This window comes from Oncorhynchus tshawytscha, linkage group LG09, assembly GCF_018296145.1.
Source record: "Oncorhynchus tshawytscha isolate Ot180627B linkage group LG09, Otsh_v2.0, whole genome shotgun sequence".
NCBI lineage: Eukaryota > Metazoa > Chordata > Actinopteri > Salmoniformes > Salmonidae > Oncorhynchus > Oncorhynchus tshawytscha.
The window spans coordinates 69,507,844-69,526,904 of record NC_056437.1 but is presented as its reverse complement, the minus strand read 5'-3'; the positions used below and the strand labels follow the sequence as shown (position 1 = coordinate 69,526,904).

The window sequence follows — 19,061 nt, the reverse complement described above, 5'->3', positions numbered from 1 at the left end:
GTCCTCACCAGACATCACTGGCAACAACGTCGCCCATGGGCACAAACCCACTGTTGGTGGACCATACAGGACTGGCAAAAAGTGCTCTTCTATGACGAGTCGCGGTTTTGTCTCACATGGGGTGATGGTCAGATTCGCGTTAATCTTCGAAGGAATGAGCGTTACACCGAGGCCTGTACTCTGGAGCAGGATCGATTTGGAAGTGGAGGATCCGTCATGGTCTGGGGTGGTGTGTCACAGCATCATCGGACTGAGCTTGTTGTCATTGCAGGCAATCTCAACGGACAATTTAGACAAGCTGGTGATTGGCTACAGCTGTAAGAGAAGAACCCTACGCTGGCCACTTGTGATATTCTTCAACATCTTGGCGTACATTGCGTTTGTCATCTGGATGGCATTGAACCCAGATTAGAACAGAGGGAAGCTCCAGAGGAGATGGCTCTTTCTCCAGAGGAGGCAACATATCCCAAGGACCCCAGCTTCTGCAGCCATCTTGAGGAAGATTCAGGTGGAGGATGCTGGTGCCCCATTTGCCCGGCCCACAGAACCAACAACTCCAATACCAGAAGTAAGTGTGAGTGATGATGTTGTGTGTGTGTGTGTCTGACTCTCCTGCCTTAGCCTGCTGTAACTATATATGTGAGTGAGTGAGATGTTAGTCAAATTCCTGAACTAAGTGTTTTCATCATTCTATATTGCAGCCGTTAGCAACAAGAAGAAGTGCTGCGATGTGTGTGGACCCAAGAAGGACAGGAAGACACAGTACACATGCATCAAGTGCAAGAAATACATTTGCAACACACACACACAGTAAAACTCTGTCCCTCATGTGGTGTGTGGATCGGCCTTAATTTGTGTTCAATAGGGCAATTTATAATTTCCATAAAATACTACGTAAAATTTGCCTTTACAATTTGTTCAATTCAAAGCAATAAACATCGATAGTGATGAAAACCTTGTTTCTTTTATGTTTGTTCAAGATAAACATGATTTATTCCACCAATGTCTTGATTATCTAATAAAACAAATCGCGCTGTTATTGATAATTGTGATCTACCAGGGATAAATGCCAAATTTGAACCATGCATGCTGTCTTTGTTTGTAATTGATATAAGTCAACATCTAAGTATTGAGCATTTTTACCTAAATGGTTATGGCTGTATTGTTTTAAAAAAAAAAACAGTAGCGTTGTGGGGCCATCAGACTCGCAAACGTTCGGTGAATAACAAAATATCTGTATTCCCAGTGATGTGAAATCCATAGATTAGGGCCTAATTCATTCATTCATTTCAATTGACTGTCTTCCTTAGATAAACTGTAACTCAGTCAAATCTTAGAAATTGTTGCATTTTTTTTGTTCAGTGTAATAAAGGGATTTCATGCATCTACTATCGCATTTGCGGACTAATGCAATATCTGCTACTATTGCTAATGTGATGAGTAGATTTCAGTCATAATTTAGGTTAATCACATAACTCAATCACTGTAAGCAAAACAGATAATTCTGAACAATGCATTTCTGAGCGCGTAATGACATAGTGTAGGATTAAACAGAGACGTTTCTTCTCCTTTCTTTGCACAGGAAAAATGTTGCCTTTTTCTAAACACATTTTATGCAATTCTAATACACTTTATATGACTGGAGGAATAAGCAACATATTTTTCAATACGACAAAAAATAGTAGCCTACTCTGCTGACACTCACAAACAGATGAGTAAAAACAACTATCAACTATGTAACTATCTAATCCAGGCCTACAAAAAGGAGAGTCACAAATTCTACAATATGACATCCATTTAGCCTGGAGGAGGGAATTTGTCTCCCCAAATGTTTGGGGATCCAATGATAAAGGCAAGTGAATATGGTGCACTCATTGGGGATATGGTTGATGCTCTCCTCTGGTGCCAATAAGAGGCTACTGTTTACTCAAATGTGAGTTGAGAAGACAAATTAGAGCCTTTTCTTCTCAGCAATAGACATTTGCTTTCTAAATTATGTTTTTCCCGTGATTGTAGTTTGAAATATTGAGATCGGCCTAAGCCTACTAAACTTCTTTCCACGGACTGCTGCAACTCAACAATCAACTATTTTGTAGGCTATCTTCCGCCTGCTGCCCAAATGACTAATTTCAATAAAAACAGCTCATTTTTAAAAGAAGCTAATGAATCTCTATGGTCAAATCATATGGTGTTGTATTTGTAATGTTATTTATTTCTGTATAAGGCACAAGTAATTATATAGCTCATTTTGGAAATGTCATTCTATTGACATTAGGCGAAGCGTATCTTCCCCTAGCCTACCGGATGCGCCGCTTATGCCGACATCAATGTATAAGTAGCAGGTGCATAAAACTGGCTGTGAGGCTTACAAGGCCAAGTTCAAATGCCGACATCAAATTTAAAGCAATCGGCGAACTGCCTAAATAGGTTGACCTCAAGCAAGCTGTTAGGTACTGTCTCTGCTCAATGCTGAGAGAAAGGCACACAGGCCCTCCGAGCTAATTGCTGCGTAGTCCTAAAGCCAGCCCATAGATACGCTAAACAGCCGTTGCATTTTAATGGCGGATTTGAATGATTTTAGTCAACTTTTTTTGTAGCCTACTTTTAACTTTTTGGTCTTAAAGCTATAGTCAACTGACACACCTGCCTGTGCTACAGCATTGTCCTAAGCAGAGACATTAACATAATCATTTTCATCATCTTCACTGTTAATTTTCTCACGAGACCCCCCACAAACACCATTTCTTTGAGTGTTTCCATCCTCGTTGACATAGACATCCTCTGATTTCCCATAGCTGTGCCCTTTATCCTTCTCATTTTTCTTTGCACCCTCCAGACCTCTCTGGTAACAGACGTTTTCAACATTAACATAGTCCTCTTCCTTTTCGTTGTCCTCCCCTCTGTTGTGTCTGTTGTCAATACCTGTTGCATAACAGTTCGCTCATGAATATTCGTTACAGGAAACTCAAGGGGGAAAAAGCCTTACAAAGAAAATGATTTCAAAAGTATTTCGGCCGAATTTGAGATGCTGCTTTAACTTGTCAGGCTCAAGGCATAAATCAAGTTCATATTCAGCCTTTGAGTTTACAGTATAGTGATATCACTTACATTCTCCCTGGCCAGTCTCTGTAGATGGCTTTCTGTTCATCCTCGTCCTCCAGCTGACTAGACAGATGGCTAGAAGAAGCAGAATTAGCAGTCCTACCCCACCAGTCCCTCCAGAGACAATGATGGGGACCATGAACGCTGAAGAAAATGTAGGTATATTAAGGTTTAGATCTACAGATCAAGACTTGTAGATGGCAAATTCATAGGATATAAAAACAAACAAAAAAGTGACATGAAGGATTATAAATCTTACAATACTATGATTTTTCTCTCACAATTTTAAATGTGTTTTTTTAGCATGTTTTACTTTACCTCGAATGGTGACAGCTAGTTCACTATTACCCGACCTGAATGACCGGGTGGAGACATTGACTACATAGCTGCAGCTGTACTTCCCCTGGTCTGTATACTCTGCAACAGGGAAGTGGAAGGAGGCAGAGTGGTTGACTGCTGGCTTAGTTTCAGTCTTGTTGGACCCAGAGAAGTCCAGATAGAAGAGGCCTCCAGGATACTGTGGCTGAATGGAGCAGGTGATGGAGAAGCTGTGGCCCCTGACCACCTCTGGCCCCTGAGGTTCCCAAAACATCCCTCCATTTGGAGGACTGAGAGAGATGTTGGGCTGTAGCAGGACCACTGGGAAGAAAGTAAACAGCAATTTGAAAGTCATGTGATTCCATATTCACACCTTCTGACTAAGAAATATGTGTGTGATGGACAAGGTAATCAGTCTCTCGTCCCTATCAAGGCTCTGAATGTTATATATATACAGTGAGCTCCAAAAGTTTTGGGACAGTGACAAATGTTTTGGCTTTGTACTCCAGCACTTTGGATTTGAAATTATACAATGAATATGAGGTTAAAGTGCAGACTGTCCACTTTAACTTGAGGGTTTATTCATCCATATCGGGTGAACAGTTTAGAAATGACAGCACTTCTGTACAACGTCCCCATTTTAGGGGACCAAAGGTATTGGGACAAATTCACCTACAATTAAAGTCAAAAGCTTTACAACACTTACCCATTCAAGGTTCTCTTCATTTTTACGATTTTCAACATTGTAGAATAGTGAAGATGTCAAAACTATGAAATAATACATGAAATCATGTAGTAAACAAAAAAGTGTTAAACAAATCAAAATATATTTTATATTTGAAATTCTTCAAAGTAGCCACCCTTTGCCTTGATGACAGCTTTGCACACGCTTGGCATTCTCTCAACCAGCTTCATGAGGTTGTCACCTGGAATGCACTTAAATTAACAGGTGTGCTATGTTAAGTTAATTTGTGTAATTTCTTTCCTTCTTAATGTGTTTGAGCCAATTAGTTCTGTTGTGACAAGGTAGGGGGTATACAGAAGATAGCCCAATTTGGTAAAAGACCAAGTCCGTATTATGGCAAGAACAGCTCAAATAAGCAAAGAGAAACAACAGTCCATCATTACTTTAAGACTTTTCATATTCCAATTGTTTTGTCTTTGTTTTCTACACACCTGGTTTCAATTCCCCCATTACATGTTCATTATTTAACCCTCTGGTTTCCCCCATGTTTGTGTGCGTGTTTGTTCTATTGTTCAGGCTGTTACTGACGGCCGATATTTTGTTGCCGGGTTTTGTTATTATGCCCGTTTATTTCGTTGTACCGGTATTTTTCCCGCACCATAGTATTGTGTTTATACTTGTGTTGTCTTGTATTAAATACCTTGTCCACGCATCTCAGCTCTCCTGCGCCTGACTCCTTTCACCAGTTACCCACAGCCTTGATAATAAGCAAATAGGTCAACTGTGATAAGAGTTAATCAGGGTGATTTTTCCACAAATAGACAGGTATTTTCCTTTCCATGGTAGCAAGATCTTATCTATTTTTGCTAACTTTATATAAAATGTATTGGAGTGAGATCATTTCTTTCTTTCGGGATATGTATACCGAGTACGTCCACATCCCCGTCAGACCATTTTATTGGTAAACTACATGGTAATGTAAAAGTTGTATTTTTTTGTGATCCAATACGTAATATCAAAATTTGGTTTTAATCCAGGGAGGTTAGCAAAAGTATCTAGATCCCCTTTGAGGCTGTGGAGGGATTCTAATTGTGGGTTTAAAAGAAAATATGAATCATCAGCATACAATGACACCTTTGTTTTTAAGCCACGGCTATCTAATCCATTAATATTATTGTTAGATCCTATTTTAACAGCTAACATTTCAATGGCAATAATAAATACATGTCGATAGTGGACAACTTGTTTTATTCCTCTTGATAGTTTAAAACTTTCTGAGATGTAGCCATAATTGACTATTTTACACCTAGGGTTACTACTATACATAACTTTAACCCATTTTATAAGCGATTCTCCAAAATTTAAATATTCTATGCATTTATATATATATATATATATATATATATCCAATTGTACTTTATCAAAAGCCTTTTCAAAATCTATTTCATAGTATTCTATTGTTTCCAGTGCTTGTCTTACATTATCTCCAATGATTCGTCCATGAAAAAAAATGTTTCTGATTAGGATGAATAATATCTGACAATAACTTCTTAATTCTATGCACCAAGCATTTAGCTAGAATTTTTGGTGTAAGAGGCCTCCATTTTTTAAATGGACTGGATCTATCTATCTATATATATATATACAGTGGGGAGAACAAGTATTTGATACACTGCCGATTTTGCAGGTTTTCCTACTTACAAAGCATGCAGAGGTCTGTAATTTTTATCATAGGTACACTTCAACTGTGAGAGACAGAATCTAAAACAAAAATCTAGAAAATCACATTATATGATTTTTAAGTAATTAATGTCATGCAATAAAATGCAAATGAATTACTTAAAAATCATACAATGAGATAAAAACAGACCTTCTTGTTGTGTGCTCAATGATCTAACGTTTATATAGGAGTGGTTATAATATGCTAATAATGGTCCTCTGAGTATATCAAAAAAGTTTGGAGTTTTCCTAGCCTTAAAGGCTTTAATTGCATCAAGACGTAATTTGGCTTTCACATGAGTATTTCTGTACAGATGTTAATTTTACATTATTAATAGGAAGAAAATCCATACAATTAGCTTTGGTTAGCAGAAAACTGAAATGAAAACATATTCTTAAAGTACTTTACTTCCTCTTTCAAAATATCATTCGGTGAATCATGTGTGACTCCTTCATTTGTAACAAGTTTCAATAACAAAATAGTAGCATTTCTATGTTGAAGATTGAAGAAGAATTTGGTTAAATTTTTCCCCATATTCTATCCAGTTCACTTTATTTTTATAATATATTACACTGGATCTTTTTTGAATAATTTCCTCCATTTCTTTTCCCTCAAACTTATTCTGTGCCTCTATGGTACAGTTTTTATTGCTATCTAACTGTACTGTTAGATCTAAATTTATTTTGTTTTATAGATGAGTACTGAATTGCATGGCCCCTAAAGGCACATTTAAAAGTGCCCCATACAATAAGGGGATCTGCTGTACCTATGTTATGAAAAAGTAAGTTATAAATTCTTCTGTCCTAGTTATAAACAAGTTATCATGCAGTAGGCTTTGGTTCAATTTCCAAAATCCTCGCCCACGTAAAAATTCTGTAAGAGTAATAAATATACCAACTATGTGATGATCCGGGCCGCATTCTGTCCCCTATCAAAACTTTTTTAATCTTTTGGTGCCAGAGAGAATGACATGAGAAAGTAATCAAGACGACTAGCTTAATTAAGCCTCTGAACCCTACCCGGCCAAAACATAGAAATACAAATAATAGAACATAGAATACCCACCCCAATTCACACCCTGACCAAACCAAATAGAGACATAAAAGGATCTCTAAGTTCAGGGCATGACAGTACCCGCCCCCAAAGGTGCGGAATCCAGCCACAAAACCTGAACATATAGGGGAGGGTCTGGGTGGGCATCTATCCGCTGTGGCGGCTCAGGTGCGGGAAGCAGACCCCGCTCCACCACTGGCTCACCCCACTTTGGTGGCACCTCTGGTGCAGGGACCCTCGTCACCGACCCCGGACTGGGGACCCTCGTAGCGGGCCCCGGACTGGGCACCCTCGCTGTGGTCCCCGGACTGGGCACCCTCGCTGTGGTCCCCGGACTGGGCACCCTCGCTGTGGGCCCCGAACTGGGCACCCTCGCTGCGGGCCCCGGACTGGAGGCCGTCTCTGGAGGCTCCGGACTGGAGACCGTCGTTGAAGGCTTTGTGCCATAACTACTCACTGGAGGCTTCGTGCCATGGATCATCACTGGAGGCTTCGTGCCATGGATCATCACTGGAGGCTTCTTGCCATGGATCATCACTGGAGGCTTTGTGCCATGGATCATCACTGGAGGCTTCTTGCCATGGACCCTCACTGGAGGCTTCGTGCCATGGATCATCACTGGAGGCTTCTTGCCATGGATCATCACTGGAGGCTTTGTGCCATGGATCATCACTGGAGGCTTCTTGCCATGGATCCTCACTGGAGGTTTCGTGCCATGGATCATCACTGGAGGTTTCGTGCCATGGCTCATCACTGGAGGCTTTGTGCCATGGCTCATCACTGTAGGCTTCTTGCCATGGATCACTGGAGTGGAGAGACACACGGGAGGCATGGCTCTGGGAGCAGGCACAGGACTCACCAGGCTGGGGAGACATACAAGAGGCTTAGTTCTTGGCAGAGGCACTGGATAGACTGGGCCGTGGAGGTGACTGGCTGTCTCGAGCGCAGAGCTGGCACAATCCGTTTTGGCTGGATGCCCACTTCCACCTGGCAAATGCGGGACGCTGGCACAGAGCACACCGGCCTGTGAATGCTCACTCGAGACACCGTGCGCATCACCCCATAGCACGGTGCCTGACCCGTCACATGCTCGCCACGGTAAGCACGGGGAGTTGGCTCAGGTCTGAATCCTGACTCTGCCACACTCCCCGTGTGCCTCCCCCCAAACATTTTTTTGCCGTGGCCTCCCGGTCTTTAGTGCCAGCTGTGACCCTGTGTAAACCTGGGCCTTCTTTCTCGCTGAATCCACCTTCCTCTCTGCTTCCAGCTGCTCCCACGATAGGCGATCCTTTCCCGCCAGGATCTCCTCCCATGTCCAGGATCCCTTGCCATTTAGGATGTCCTCCCATGTCCAGTCCTCCTGAACATGCTGCTCCTCCTTACCACGCTGCTTGGTCCGTTTGTGGTGGGAAGTTCTGTCACGGCCGTCACGGCCGAACTGGACCAAGGTGCAGCGTGGTGAGCGTACATATTCTTTTACTTAGAAAAGACGACAAATAAAACAATAAACACTACAAAACAAACCGTGGCGCTAGAGGCTATGTGCCATAAACAAAGTCAACTTCCCACAAAGACAGGTGGGAAAGGGCTACCTAAGGATGGTTCTCAATCAGAGACAATGACAGACAGCTGTCCCTGATTGAGAGCCCTACCCAGCCAAAACATAGAAATACAAATTAAAGAACATAGAATACCCAACCCAAGATTTCCTTTGCGGTCCATAGAGGTATTTTAAAACCCTATTAAAATCCCCCACCATGATAATAGAGTCTACTGTTGCTTATAGAGTTGATACATTCTTATATATATTTTCAATGAAGCTTGGATCATCATTATTTGGACCATATAGGTTAATAAAACAAATCTGTTTACTGTCCAATAACATTTATAATAATCCATCTACCTTGATGATCTGTTTGGACAATTTGCACATTTGTATCAAAATTACTGTTATTTAATATCATCGCCCCTTTTGAATTTCTTTGCCCATGGGAGAAACATATTTTGCCCCCCAGTCCTTTTTCCACAAAACGTCAAATTGTTGAATGAGTTTCCTGTAAACAATATATATTATTTTCCTTCTCTTTTAGCCAGGTAAATACCGATCGCCTTTTCTTATTATCTGCTAAGCCATTATAACTGGCTATACTTATTTCACCACTTACCATAATGAGTCACAAGTTTTAATTCTATTTATCAAAATATATGTTTGTAAACGTACCATTAAAAAATAACATGATGAATGAGTGTCTATGTAGCTGTACCACGATATTTGCATTGCTAATAAATAAACCTCCAATTCCACCCGCTAAAACCCCTATTCATCCCGAGTTGGGTTGTCATCCCAATGCCCGGCAGATCAACCCCCGGATCCCACAGCCCCGGAGAGACTGGGACCTATATCCTTCGAAAAGAGCACAGTGCCACCCGCAGAATAGAGGCAGATCAACCGCCAAACGCATTTCCATCGCCCTCACCTTGATTTGTATTATATATAGCCATCAAAAAATCTCTATATATTTTTAAAATCCTGTTTCTTATTTTCCATAATTAGCTATTAATAGTTGTAGTAATTTATGCAAAGGATTTTTACCTCTCACCAGTCTCACCATTACCAAAATTACAGTATGGCAAGCAGTTATTATATTAGCAAACAATTATTGTGAATCATCCTGTATTGTCTCTAACATCTTTTACTCCCTCGCAAGAGTTGTGGGATACACACTCACACACTCAACCCCTTTCCCCCACAACAACCATAGACTCAGATTCTCAGCAGTTGCACCATCCCAGAGCCCAAATCAAGAAAGGTCTTGATTTGCAAATGCATATACAGTTGCAGCTGTATGAAAAGGCCTGCAAAATTGTGCAAAACAAATGGGCAGAAATGGGGAGATTTGATTAACCATTGTCACATCCTAGATGATGGAGGTCAGATATACCCCCTTCCCCTGAAACACCCACAACATGGTCCCCTGTAGTGACCATTTCCCAAGCATCTCCATGCAGTCAGACCTTTGATTTTGTGCCACCAGGGCCACAATAATACGCCCAATAGAAATGAATGGTAAGTGCATTGTGTCATTTTGGATATACCTTTATTTTAAATAAGAATAGAATATGTTTCTAAACACTTCTACATTAATGTTCTACCATGTTTACGGATAGTCCTGAATAAATTGTGAATAATGATGAGTGAGAAAGTTAGACACAAATATCATACCCCACATAATAATCTGAAACACAACCAAAACAAACAGCAAATGCATCCAACAAGTTTGTAGAGTCACAAGCGTGATGTAATCATTGCATGCTAGGAATATGGGACCAAATACTCAACTTTTGATTACTTTAATACACATACTGTACAAGTGAATTTGTCCCAATACTTTTGGTCCTGTAAAATGTGTGGACTAGATCCAAAAAGTACTCTAATTTCTAAACGGTTCCCTGATATAAATAAACATACCCTCAAATTAAAGCTGACAGTCTGCACATTCACCTCAGTCATTGTATCATTTCAAATATAAAGTGCTGGAATACAGAGCCAAAACAAAATATTTGTCACTGTCCCAATACTTTTGGAGCTCACTGTAGATTAAGCAACACTTGTTTCCCAACTACCACCTCACCTTTAGTAATGTTGCTGTAAGGGGAGCTGATGGCTTGGCTGTTGGAGAGGGTTCTGTAGAGACAGCGGTAACTGCCCTGGTGTGAAGCATCCATCTTAAACTTTGTTAAAGTAGCCCTGGGCTGTGAGGATCCAACGGTCACGGTCATGATGGAGTCTCCATTCAGATAGAAGATGAACTCCACAGCATTACAGAGGATACGGGATGGAAGAGTGCAGGTGAGTTGAACCTCCTCTCCTTGCAATAAGGCAGAATATGATTGGTTTGTGGAGAGTGAAGGCTTCTGCATGACAACACCTGTTGGTCAAAGACATGTAGTTTAGTTAGGCAACAGTAATCACAACCTATCTACTGGGTCTTCATACTGTATTAGACACCTGCTCTGATCTAGGCTGCCCCCATCTGGTCACATAGCACCAAGTCTGGCATGGGTTAAGATTCTTTGTGCAACAGTCAAGTCTCCACTAGGTGGCAGAGCAGGCTATTATACTGCAGTAATATGCTTTTTAGGATTTTCTCTCCGATAAGACATTTTTGCACAATTCAAACCATTCAAACCAAAACTCAAGTCTAGACAAGGAAAAGAGACTCCCTTACCTGAACAAATAACACCTGCGTCGTTACCATGATGACAGTCATGTGTTCCTCCTGTGTGTGGGCACTGTGTGATGGAGCACTCACTGCCAGAGCAGCCAACATCATCCTGCCAGATAGGCCCACTGCCCTGACCAAAGTAAGCCCTCTCTGGGGCACTAACAGCTCTCCCACAGCCAAGCTGTCTGCATGCCACAGCAGAGTCATTTAAATCCCATATGTCGTTACACACGGTTTGCCAGTGACCAATTTGATAGACCTCCACCCTCCCAGAGCAGAGGTCACTCCCATTGACCAGTCTGATATTATGTTTAACTAGGAATTAAAGAAAATTAAAAACATTTGACAATGTGGGAGAAAATAAATGCATTTCAGTATCATATTCGACTAAATCAATGCCAAGTTGACACACTTATAATCAATTGTATTTTGACTTTCATTAACCACAATAGCAACACAGAGGGACTTTTACCTGAGCAGACAACTTTGGCATCTTGAGACTGTAAACAGTCATGGTGTTTCAATCCTCCATGTGAGCATTCTGTGAGGGAGCTCTCACTGCCTTTACACCCAACATCATCCAGCCAAGTCGGCCTTCCACCACTACCCTGACCTGAATGGACACTACTTTGGACACTCACAGCCCTCCCACAGCCCAGCTGGCCACACACCACATTGGCATCGTCAACGTCCCACTTCTGACCACACACTCTTCCCCACTGGGCCTTGTAAAGAATCTCCACTGTCCCAGAGCAGTGACTAGTGCCATTTACCAGCCTGATCTCTTCACCAGCTCACAAAGAGGAAAAGAGATGATAGGAAAAATTATGAATGATTAATAAGCAAATATGAAATTTAACACTGCCAGTTGTCAAAAGTGTTCTATTAAAAGTTGTTTCAAATGTGTTAATTAACCTTTTTGGACTTTAACAGCACCTTTGAGACTTGTGTTCACATATATTTTTTTATTTAACTAGGCAAGTCAGGTAAGAACTAATCCTTACTTGACAGCCTAGGAACGGTGGGTTAACTGCCTTGTTCAGGAGCAGAATGACATATTTTTACCTTGTCATCTCGGGGATTCGATCTAGCAACCTTTCGGTTACTGGCCCAACGCTTTAACCACTAAGCTACCTGCCGCCACACAGGAATACTTACCAGCCAATGAAGATTTGACCATTTGATGAGCTGTTGGGTAGAAACACAGACAACCAAAACATTTCAATTAAACACACATTTACTGAGGTTGCCATTTGTAAATGGATAACAGCTTATAATAATGTCAATTAAAAAATCCTACATTTTTTATATGTAAGTTCTCACCATTTATGAATTGTTATTGCTACATTTGTAAATGTTAGTAAGCTGTATATAGACAGTTATTTACATATTTATAAACAATTTTAAACATAAATCAGGCAAGCAAACATTATTTGCATATGCTGTTGTGGTATTTTCACCATCTGTAAAGCCAGATAGGTGGGTCTATATCGAGTTCAAGGATTTCCTTTATGAAACTTCCCTGAAACTGCCCTGAAACTGCCCTGAAACTACCCTGTCTCTCATGTACATCAGTGAACTTGTCGTGGTTGACATTTGCCCGACTCTCACAAACTTCTGTTTAGTATACAGATAAAAGAATGTATCAGTTTCACACAAAATGGCCCAATTCCTTTGTTTAAAAATCAGCTAGTCCTGCTTTCTGCTAAATGCTAATAATGACTCTCAATACTTTATTTTGTGAAATTGTTTCTCCACTTGATGTTGACTTATGTTATTTCCTGATATAAAATGTCAGCAGGAAGCTACTCTGAAAATATAGTTTAGCTTGCTACCAGCTACTTCACACTGGAGTAAAAAATTCAGCTACACTATAGCTACCTGTGAGGATTGACGCTGGAGACACGAAGCACATTTAATAAATAACGGACAAGAAACAGGACAGGAACAGCGTCTGGACAGGGGACAAAATAACGACATCAATGCCAACACAGAGAATAAACAGAGGAAGCAGACAGATAGAGCCAATGAAATAATGATGGAGTTCAGGTGGGTCCAATAAGGCTTAGGTGCGCATAATGAAGGGGACAGGTGTGCGTAATGATAGGCAGTCTGGCGCCCTCAAGCCCAGGAGAGGGAGAGCGGGAGCAGGCATGACAGCTACCATTGGGAGAATCAATTTTACAGACTCGGTCAGGGACAGGTTGAAAAAGTCAGTGAAGACAATTGCCAGTTGGTCAGCGCATACTCGGAGTACACGTCCTGGTAATCCATCTGGCCCTTGGGCCTTATGAATGTTGACCTGTTTAAAGGGTTTAGTCACATCGGCAACGGAGAGTGCAATCACACAGTTGTTTGGAACAGCTGACGCTCTCATGCATGCTTCAGTGTTGCTTGCCTCGAAGCGAGCATAGACGTAATTTAGCTCATCTGGTAGGCTCGTGTCACTGGGCAGTTCTCTCCTGTGCTTCCCTTTGTAGTCTGCAATAGTTTGCAAGCCCTGCCACATCCGACGAGCATCTGAGCCGGTCTAGTATGATTCAATCTTAGTGCTGCATTGACGCTTTGCCTGTTTGATGGTTCGTCGGAGGGCATAGCGGGATTTCTTACAAGCTTCCGAGTTAGAGTCCCACTCCTTGAAAGCGGCAGCTCTACCCTTTAGCTCAGTTTGGATATTGCCTGGAATCCATGGCGTCTGGTTGGGGTATGTACGTACAGTCACTGTGGGGATGACGTCATCAATGCACTTATTGATGAAGCCAGTGACTGATGTGGTGTACTCCTCAATACCATCGGAAGAATCCCGGATCATATTCCAGTCTGTGCTAGCAAACCCATCCTGTAACTTAGCATCTGCATCATTTGACCACTTCTTTATTGACAGAGTCACTGGTGCTTCCTGTCTCCCACTCACTCTCGTCGTTCTTAGCCTCTTATCCTGCTGGACCTCTCAAGCTGGACCTTTCTCGAGGAGAGAGAAAAACCTCCATCCTCAGTAGGCCGACCACAGGTCCTGGACCTTCGCCTTTAATGGAAAGAACTGGTGAAATGGGAAATATCACATTTACATAAGTATTCAGCCCCTTTACTTAGTACTTTGTTGAAGCATCGTTGGCAGCGATTACAGCCTCGAGTCTTCTTGGGTATGACGCAACAAACTTGGTACACCTGTATTTGAGGAGTTTCTCCCATTCTTCTCTGCAGATCCTCTCAATCTCTGCCAGGTTGTTTGGGGAGTGTCGCTGCAGAGCTATTTTCAGGTCTCTCCAGAGATGTTTGATCGGGCTCTGGCTGGGCCAATCAAGAACATTCAGAGACTCGTCTCAAAGCCACACCTGCATTGTCTTGGCTGTGTGCTTAGGGTCATTGTCCTTTTGGAAGGTGAACCTTCACCCCAGTCTGAGGTCCTGAGTGCTCTGGAGCAGGTTTTCATCAAGGATCTCTCTGTACTTTGCTCCGTTCATCTTTACGTTGATCCTGACTAGTCACCCAGTCCCTGCCGCTGAAAGAAATCCCCGCAGCATGATGCTGCCATCACCATGCTTCACTATAGGGAGGGTGCCAGGTTTCCTCCAGACGTGACGATAGGCATTCAGACCAAAGAGTTCAATCTTGGTTTTATCAGACCAGAGAATATTGTTTCTCATAGTCTTGGAGTCCCTTAGGTGCCTTCTGGCAAACTCCAAGCGGGATGTCATGTGCCTTTTACTGAAGAGTAGCTTCCTTCTGGCCACTCTACCATAAAGGCCTGATTGTTGGAGTGCTTCATAGATGGTTGTCCTTCTGGAAGGTTCTTCCATCTCCACAGAGGAACTCTGGAGCTCTGTGAGAGTTAGCATTGGGTTCTTGGTCACCTCCCTGAGTTTGGCTCTAGGAAGTGTTTTAGTGGTTCTAAACTTTTTCCGTTTAAGAATTATGGAGTCCCTGTGTTCTTGGGGACCTTCAATTCTGCAGAAATGTTTTGGTACGTTTCCCAGATCTGTGCCTCGACACAATCCTGTTTTTGGTTTTTATAAATTTGCAGAAATTCTAAAAACCTGTTTTCACTTTTTCAATATAGTGTATTCTGTGTAGATTAATGAGGAAAATGTTTTATTTAATACATTTTAGAATAAGCCTGTAACGTAACAAAATTTGGAAAAGGGGAAGGGGTCTGAAAACTTTCCCATTCATTCAATTAACTGGGAAATGTACAAAAATTGAATTCTAATTGAATTCCAATTCAAAACAGTCCAAACACTTAAATTACAATTCTAAAACTTGAAGATTGAATTCATTTCAAAATTTCAACAATGTAAATTCTCCACTTCATGAGTGAATTCAAGAATTGAAATTGACCCCAACCCTATGCCTGTTTAACTTTGGTTTGCCATTTCAAATAAAAAACAATTATCGTGTGACTTGAAAGACGATTCTAGACCATTAATAAATATGTAAACTATGATATCACTAGGGAATTAATCAGTGTAATTTTTTGCATAGATGGACCGGAGTTATCCTCTCCGCAGTTTCAAGATCCTATTTTGCTACATTTTCTATCAAAGTTAATAATTGCAAAATTGCTCAACTTTTACAGTATAGGTCCACAAAGCACACATATATTTAACTTTGAAGTCACAGTTGTGTGAGCCAAGAAAGCAGACATGAGAACTGGAAATTAATCCTTTGTTATAGGTCAGTTTGATTTTGTGACTGTCTACCAAGTCGCTCGTGAGCAATATCATCAATTCATGGAGACCAAAATCCACAAATCTAGCACGTTAAAATTCCATTGCAGACATAAGTATATCCAGTACATAAATCATAGCCTATTGAAACACGGCTAAACTAGAAAGGAACAATATAATAGTGCACTTGGATATAGCAGAAGTCACAGAGACAACAGATACCAATCTATATATAGAGTCTATTGTTATTCATGTGAGGCACTTGAAAGACCTTCCTTCATGAAAACTTAGTTATTGTAATACACAAAGACTCACCTAATGCCATAAAGAGTAGAATTGTCACCATCTTGATCCTTGTAATGTCCTCCAATATCAGGTATGATTCTCACCAATACTTGGCAGTAAATTGCAATTTTTACCCCAGATTTAACTATTTTCAAGTTACAATACAATGGACTCAACTATTAATACAACCAAAATTCTGCTGAACCGAAATTGAGAGTTAAATTACCATGGTCTGGCAATGCTACATCCATGTAAAAAAGATCAATGTGTGATCTTCTACACACTTTCAGAGTCACACAGCCACAAAACAGGAAATCCTGGCCCACTACTGTATTTAGTCTCTGGTCTGGCCACCAATTCCACTAAACTGAGCTCAACACTGAGCTCAACACTGAGCTCAACGCCACAAACATAATTTGTTTAATTTTTTTAAAACAAATAATATGAAACCCATAAAACACGAAAATTAACTGAGGGGCCAATAAGAAATGCACAGAAAGTAAAAAATAAGTCACCCCCCCAAACATGTTCTTGTGTTTGATGCCAATCTTGTGTTTGTTCTTGTAATGTGATATACCATAGTCCCAGGTCCACTGAAATGCTGCTCTGAAAGTGGACAGGTAGCCTAGTGGTTAGGGCATTGGGCCAGTAACCTAAAGGTTGCTAGATTGAATCCCTGAGCTGAAAAGGTAAAAATCTGTCATTCTGGCCCTGAACAAGGCAGTTAATTTTCCATCTACGTAACATTGCAAAAATCTGAAACTTTCTGTCCAAAAATGATGCAGAAAAATTAATACAGGCTTTTGTTACTTCTAGGTTAGACTACTGCAATGGTCTACTTTCTGACTACCTGGATAAAGCACAACATTAACTTCAGTTAGTGTTAAATATGGCTGCTAGAATCCTGACTAGAACAAGAAAATGTGATCATATTACTCCAGTGCTAGCCTCCCTACACTGGCTTCCTGTCAAGGCAAGGGCTGGTTTCAAGGTTTTACTGCTAACTTACAAAGCATTACATTGGCTTGCTCCTACCTATCTCTCTGATTTGGTCCTGCCATACATACCTACACGTACGCTACGGTCACAAGATGCAGGCCTCCTAATTGTCCCTAGAATTTCTAAGCAAACAGCTGGAGACAGGGCTTTCTCCTATAGAGCTCCATTTTTATGGAATGGTCTGCCTACCCATGTGAGAGACGCAAACTTGGTCTCAACCTTTAAGTCTTTACTGAAGACTCATTTCTTCAGTGGGTCATATGATTGAGTGTAGTCTGGCCCAGGAGTGTGAAGGTGAACGGAAAGGCTCTGGAGCAACGAACTGCCCTTGCTGTCTCTGCCTGGCCGGTTCCCCGCATTCCACTGGGATTCTCTGCCTCTAACCCTATTACTGGGGCTGAGTCACTGGCTTACTGGTGCTCTTTCATGCCGTCCCTAGGAGGGGTGCGTCACTTGAGTGGGTTAAGTCACTGATGTGATCTTCCTGTCTGTTGACACCCCCTTGGGTTGTGCCGTGGCGGAGATCTTTGATATCTCAAAGTGCTGTACAGAAACCCAGCCTAAAACCCCAAACAGCAAGCAATGCAGGTGTAGAAGCACGGTGGCTAGGAAAAACTCCCTAGAAAGGCCAAAACCTAGGAAGAAATCTAGAGAGGAACCAGGCTATGTGGGGTGGCCAGTCCGCTTCTGGCTGTGCCGGGTGGAGATTATAACAGAACGTGGCCAAGATGTTCATAAATGACCAGCATGGTCAAATAATAATAATCACAGTAGTTGTCGAGGGTGCAGCAAGTCAGCACCTCAGGAGTAAATGTCACCCCAAACAAAAACTGTAGTACAACCCTTAAAGGGTCTCTGAATCTTGTATGTGTTATTGAAACGTGACCTGCTATAGTCCCTGGTTCACCGAAATGCTGACCTTCAAGTCCCACCACAATCTTACTTTCAGCCTAATAGTGGACCCACCACCAGTTAAGAAACAACATTTAAAAACACACACAGACATGGCTCTTTATTAAATGTTATTCTCTTCGCCCAATGATCTGGCATAATCAAAATAGTTAAACAATTAAAAACGTGTTTGATTCAATTTGACATGAGGGTCTGCTATCCAAATTTATGGAAAGTGGTGTTGGGGGGAAAACATACGATATTATAAAATGAATGTACACAAACAACAATTGTGACTCACCACCTGGATTCGGTTTGGAAATTGGGTTTCTTACAAAGTATATATACACTGCTCAAAAAATAAAGGGAACACTTAAACAACACAATGTAACTCCAAGTCAATCACACTTCTGTGAAATCAAACTGTCCACTTAGGAAGCAAAACTGATTGACAATAAATGTCACATGCTGTTGTGCAAATGGAATAGACAACAGGTGGAAATTATAGGCATTTAGCAAGACACCCCCAATAAAGGAGTGGTTCTGCAGGTGGGACCACAGACCACTTCTCAGTTCCTCTGCTTCCTGGCTGATGTTTGGTCACTTTTGAATGCTGGCGGTGCTTTCACTCTAGTGGTAGCATGAGACGGAGTCTACAACCCCCACAACTGGCTCAGGTAGTGCAGTTCATCCAGGATGGCACATCAATGCGGGATGTGGCAAGAAGGTTTGCTGTGTCTGTCAGCATAGTGTCCAGAGCATGGAGGCGCTACCAGGAGACAGACCAGTACATCAGGAGACGTGGAGGAGGCCGTAGGAGGGCAACAACCCAGCAGCAGGACCGCTACCTCCGCCTTTGTGCAAGGAGGAGCAGGAGAAGCACTGCCAGAGCCCTGCAAAATGACCTCCAGCAGGCCACAAATGTACATGTGTCTGCTCAAACGGTCAGAAACAGACTCCATGAGGGTGGTATGAGGGCCCGACGTCCACAGGTGGGGGTTGTGCTTACAGCCCAACACCGTGCAGGACGTTTGGTATTTGCCAGAGAACACCAAGATTGGCAAATTCGCCACTGGCGCCCTGTGCTCTTCACAGATGAAAGCAGGTTCACACTG

At 41.8% G+C, this 19,061-nt stretch overlaps 1 protein-coding gene across 1 annotated transcript; it reads right to left on the bottom strand.

The window, feature by feature from the left end:
• Nucleotides 1-945: 945 nt before the first annotated feature.
• LOC112258523 (antigen WC1.1-like) lies at nt 946-16,366 on the bottom strand. Its single transcript, XM_024432945.2, has 8 exons — nt 16,087-16,366; nt 12,263-12,292; nt 11,577-11,897; nt 11,108-11,419; nt 10,511-10,807; nt 3,421-3,741; nt 3,109-3,246; nt 946-2,922 (listed from the first exon to the last, which is right to left on the bottom strand). Exons 1-8 carry the CDS (start codon nt 16,115-16,117, stop codon nt 2,666-2,668), a joined length of 1,707 nt encoding a protein of 568 aa, XP_024288713.2. The 5' UTR covers nt 16,118-16,366; the 3' UTR covers nt 946-2,665.
• Between the last annotated feature and the right edge of the window lie 2,695 nt (nt 16,367-19,061).

Excerpts from the sequence above, each read along its gene's own strand:
- LOC112258523 (XM_024432945.2), bottom strand. The coding sequence starts at position 16,117 with ATGGTGACAATTCTACTCTTTATGGCATTAG. Across the intron at positions 11,898-12,262 it reads GGTCAAATCTTCATTGGCTG|CTGGTGAAGAGATCAGGCTG; the intron begins GTAAGTATTCCT and ends CCTCTTTGTGAG. Across the intron at positions 11,420-11,576 it reads TGCCAAAGTTGTCTGCTCAG|TTAAACATAATATCAGACTG; the intron begins GTAAAAGTCCCT and ends TTTAATTCCTAG.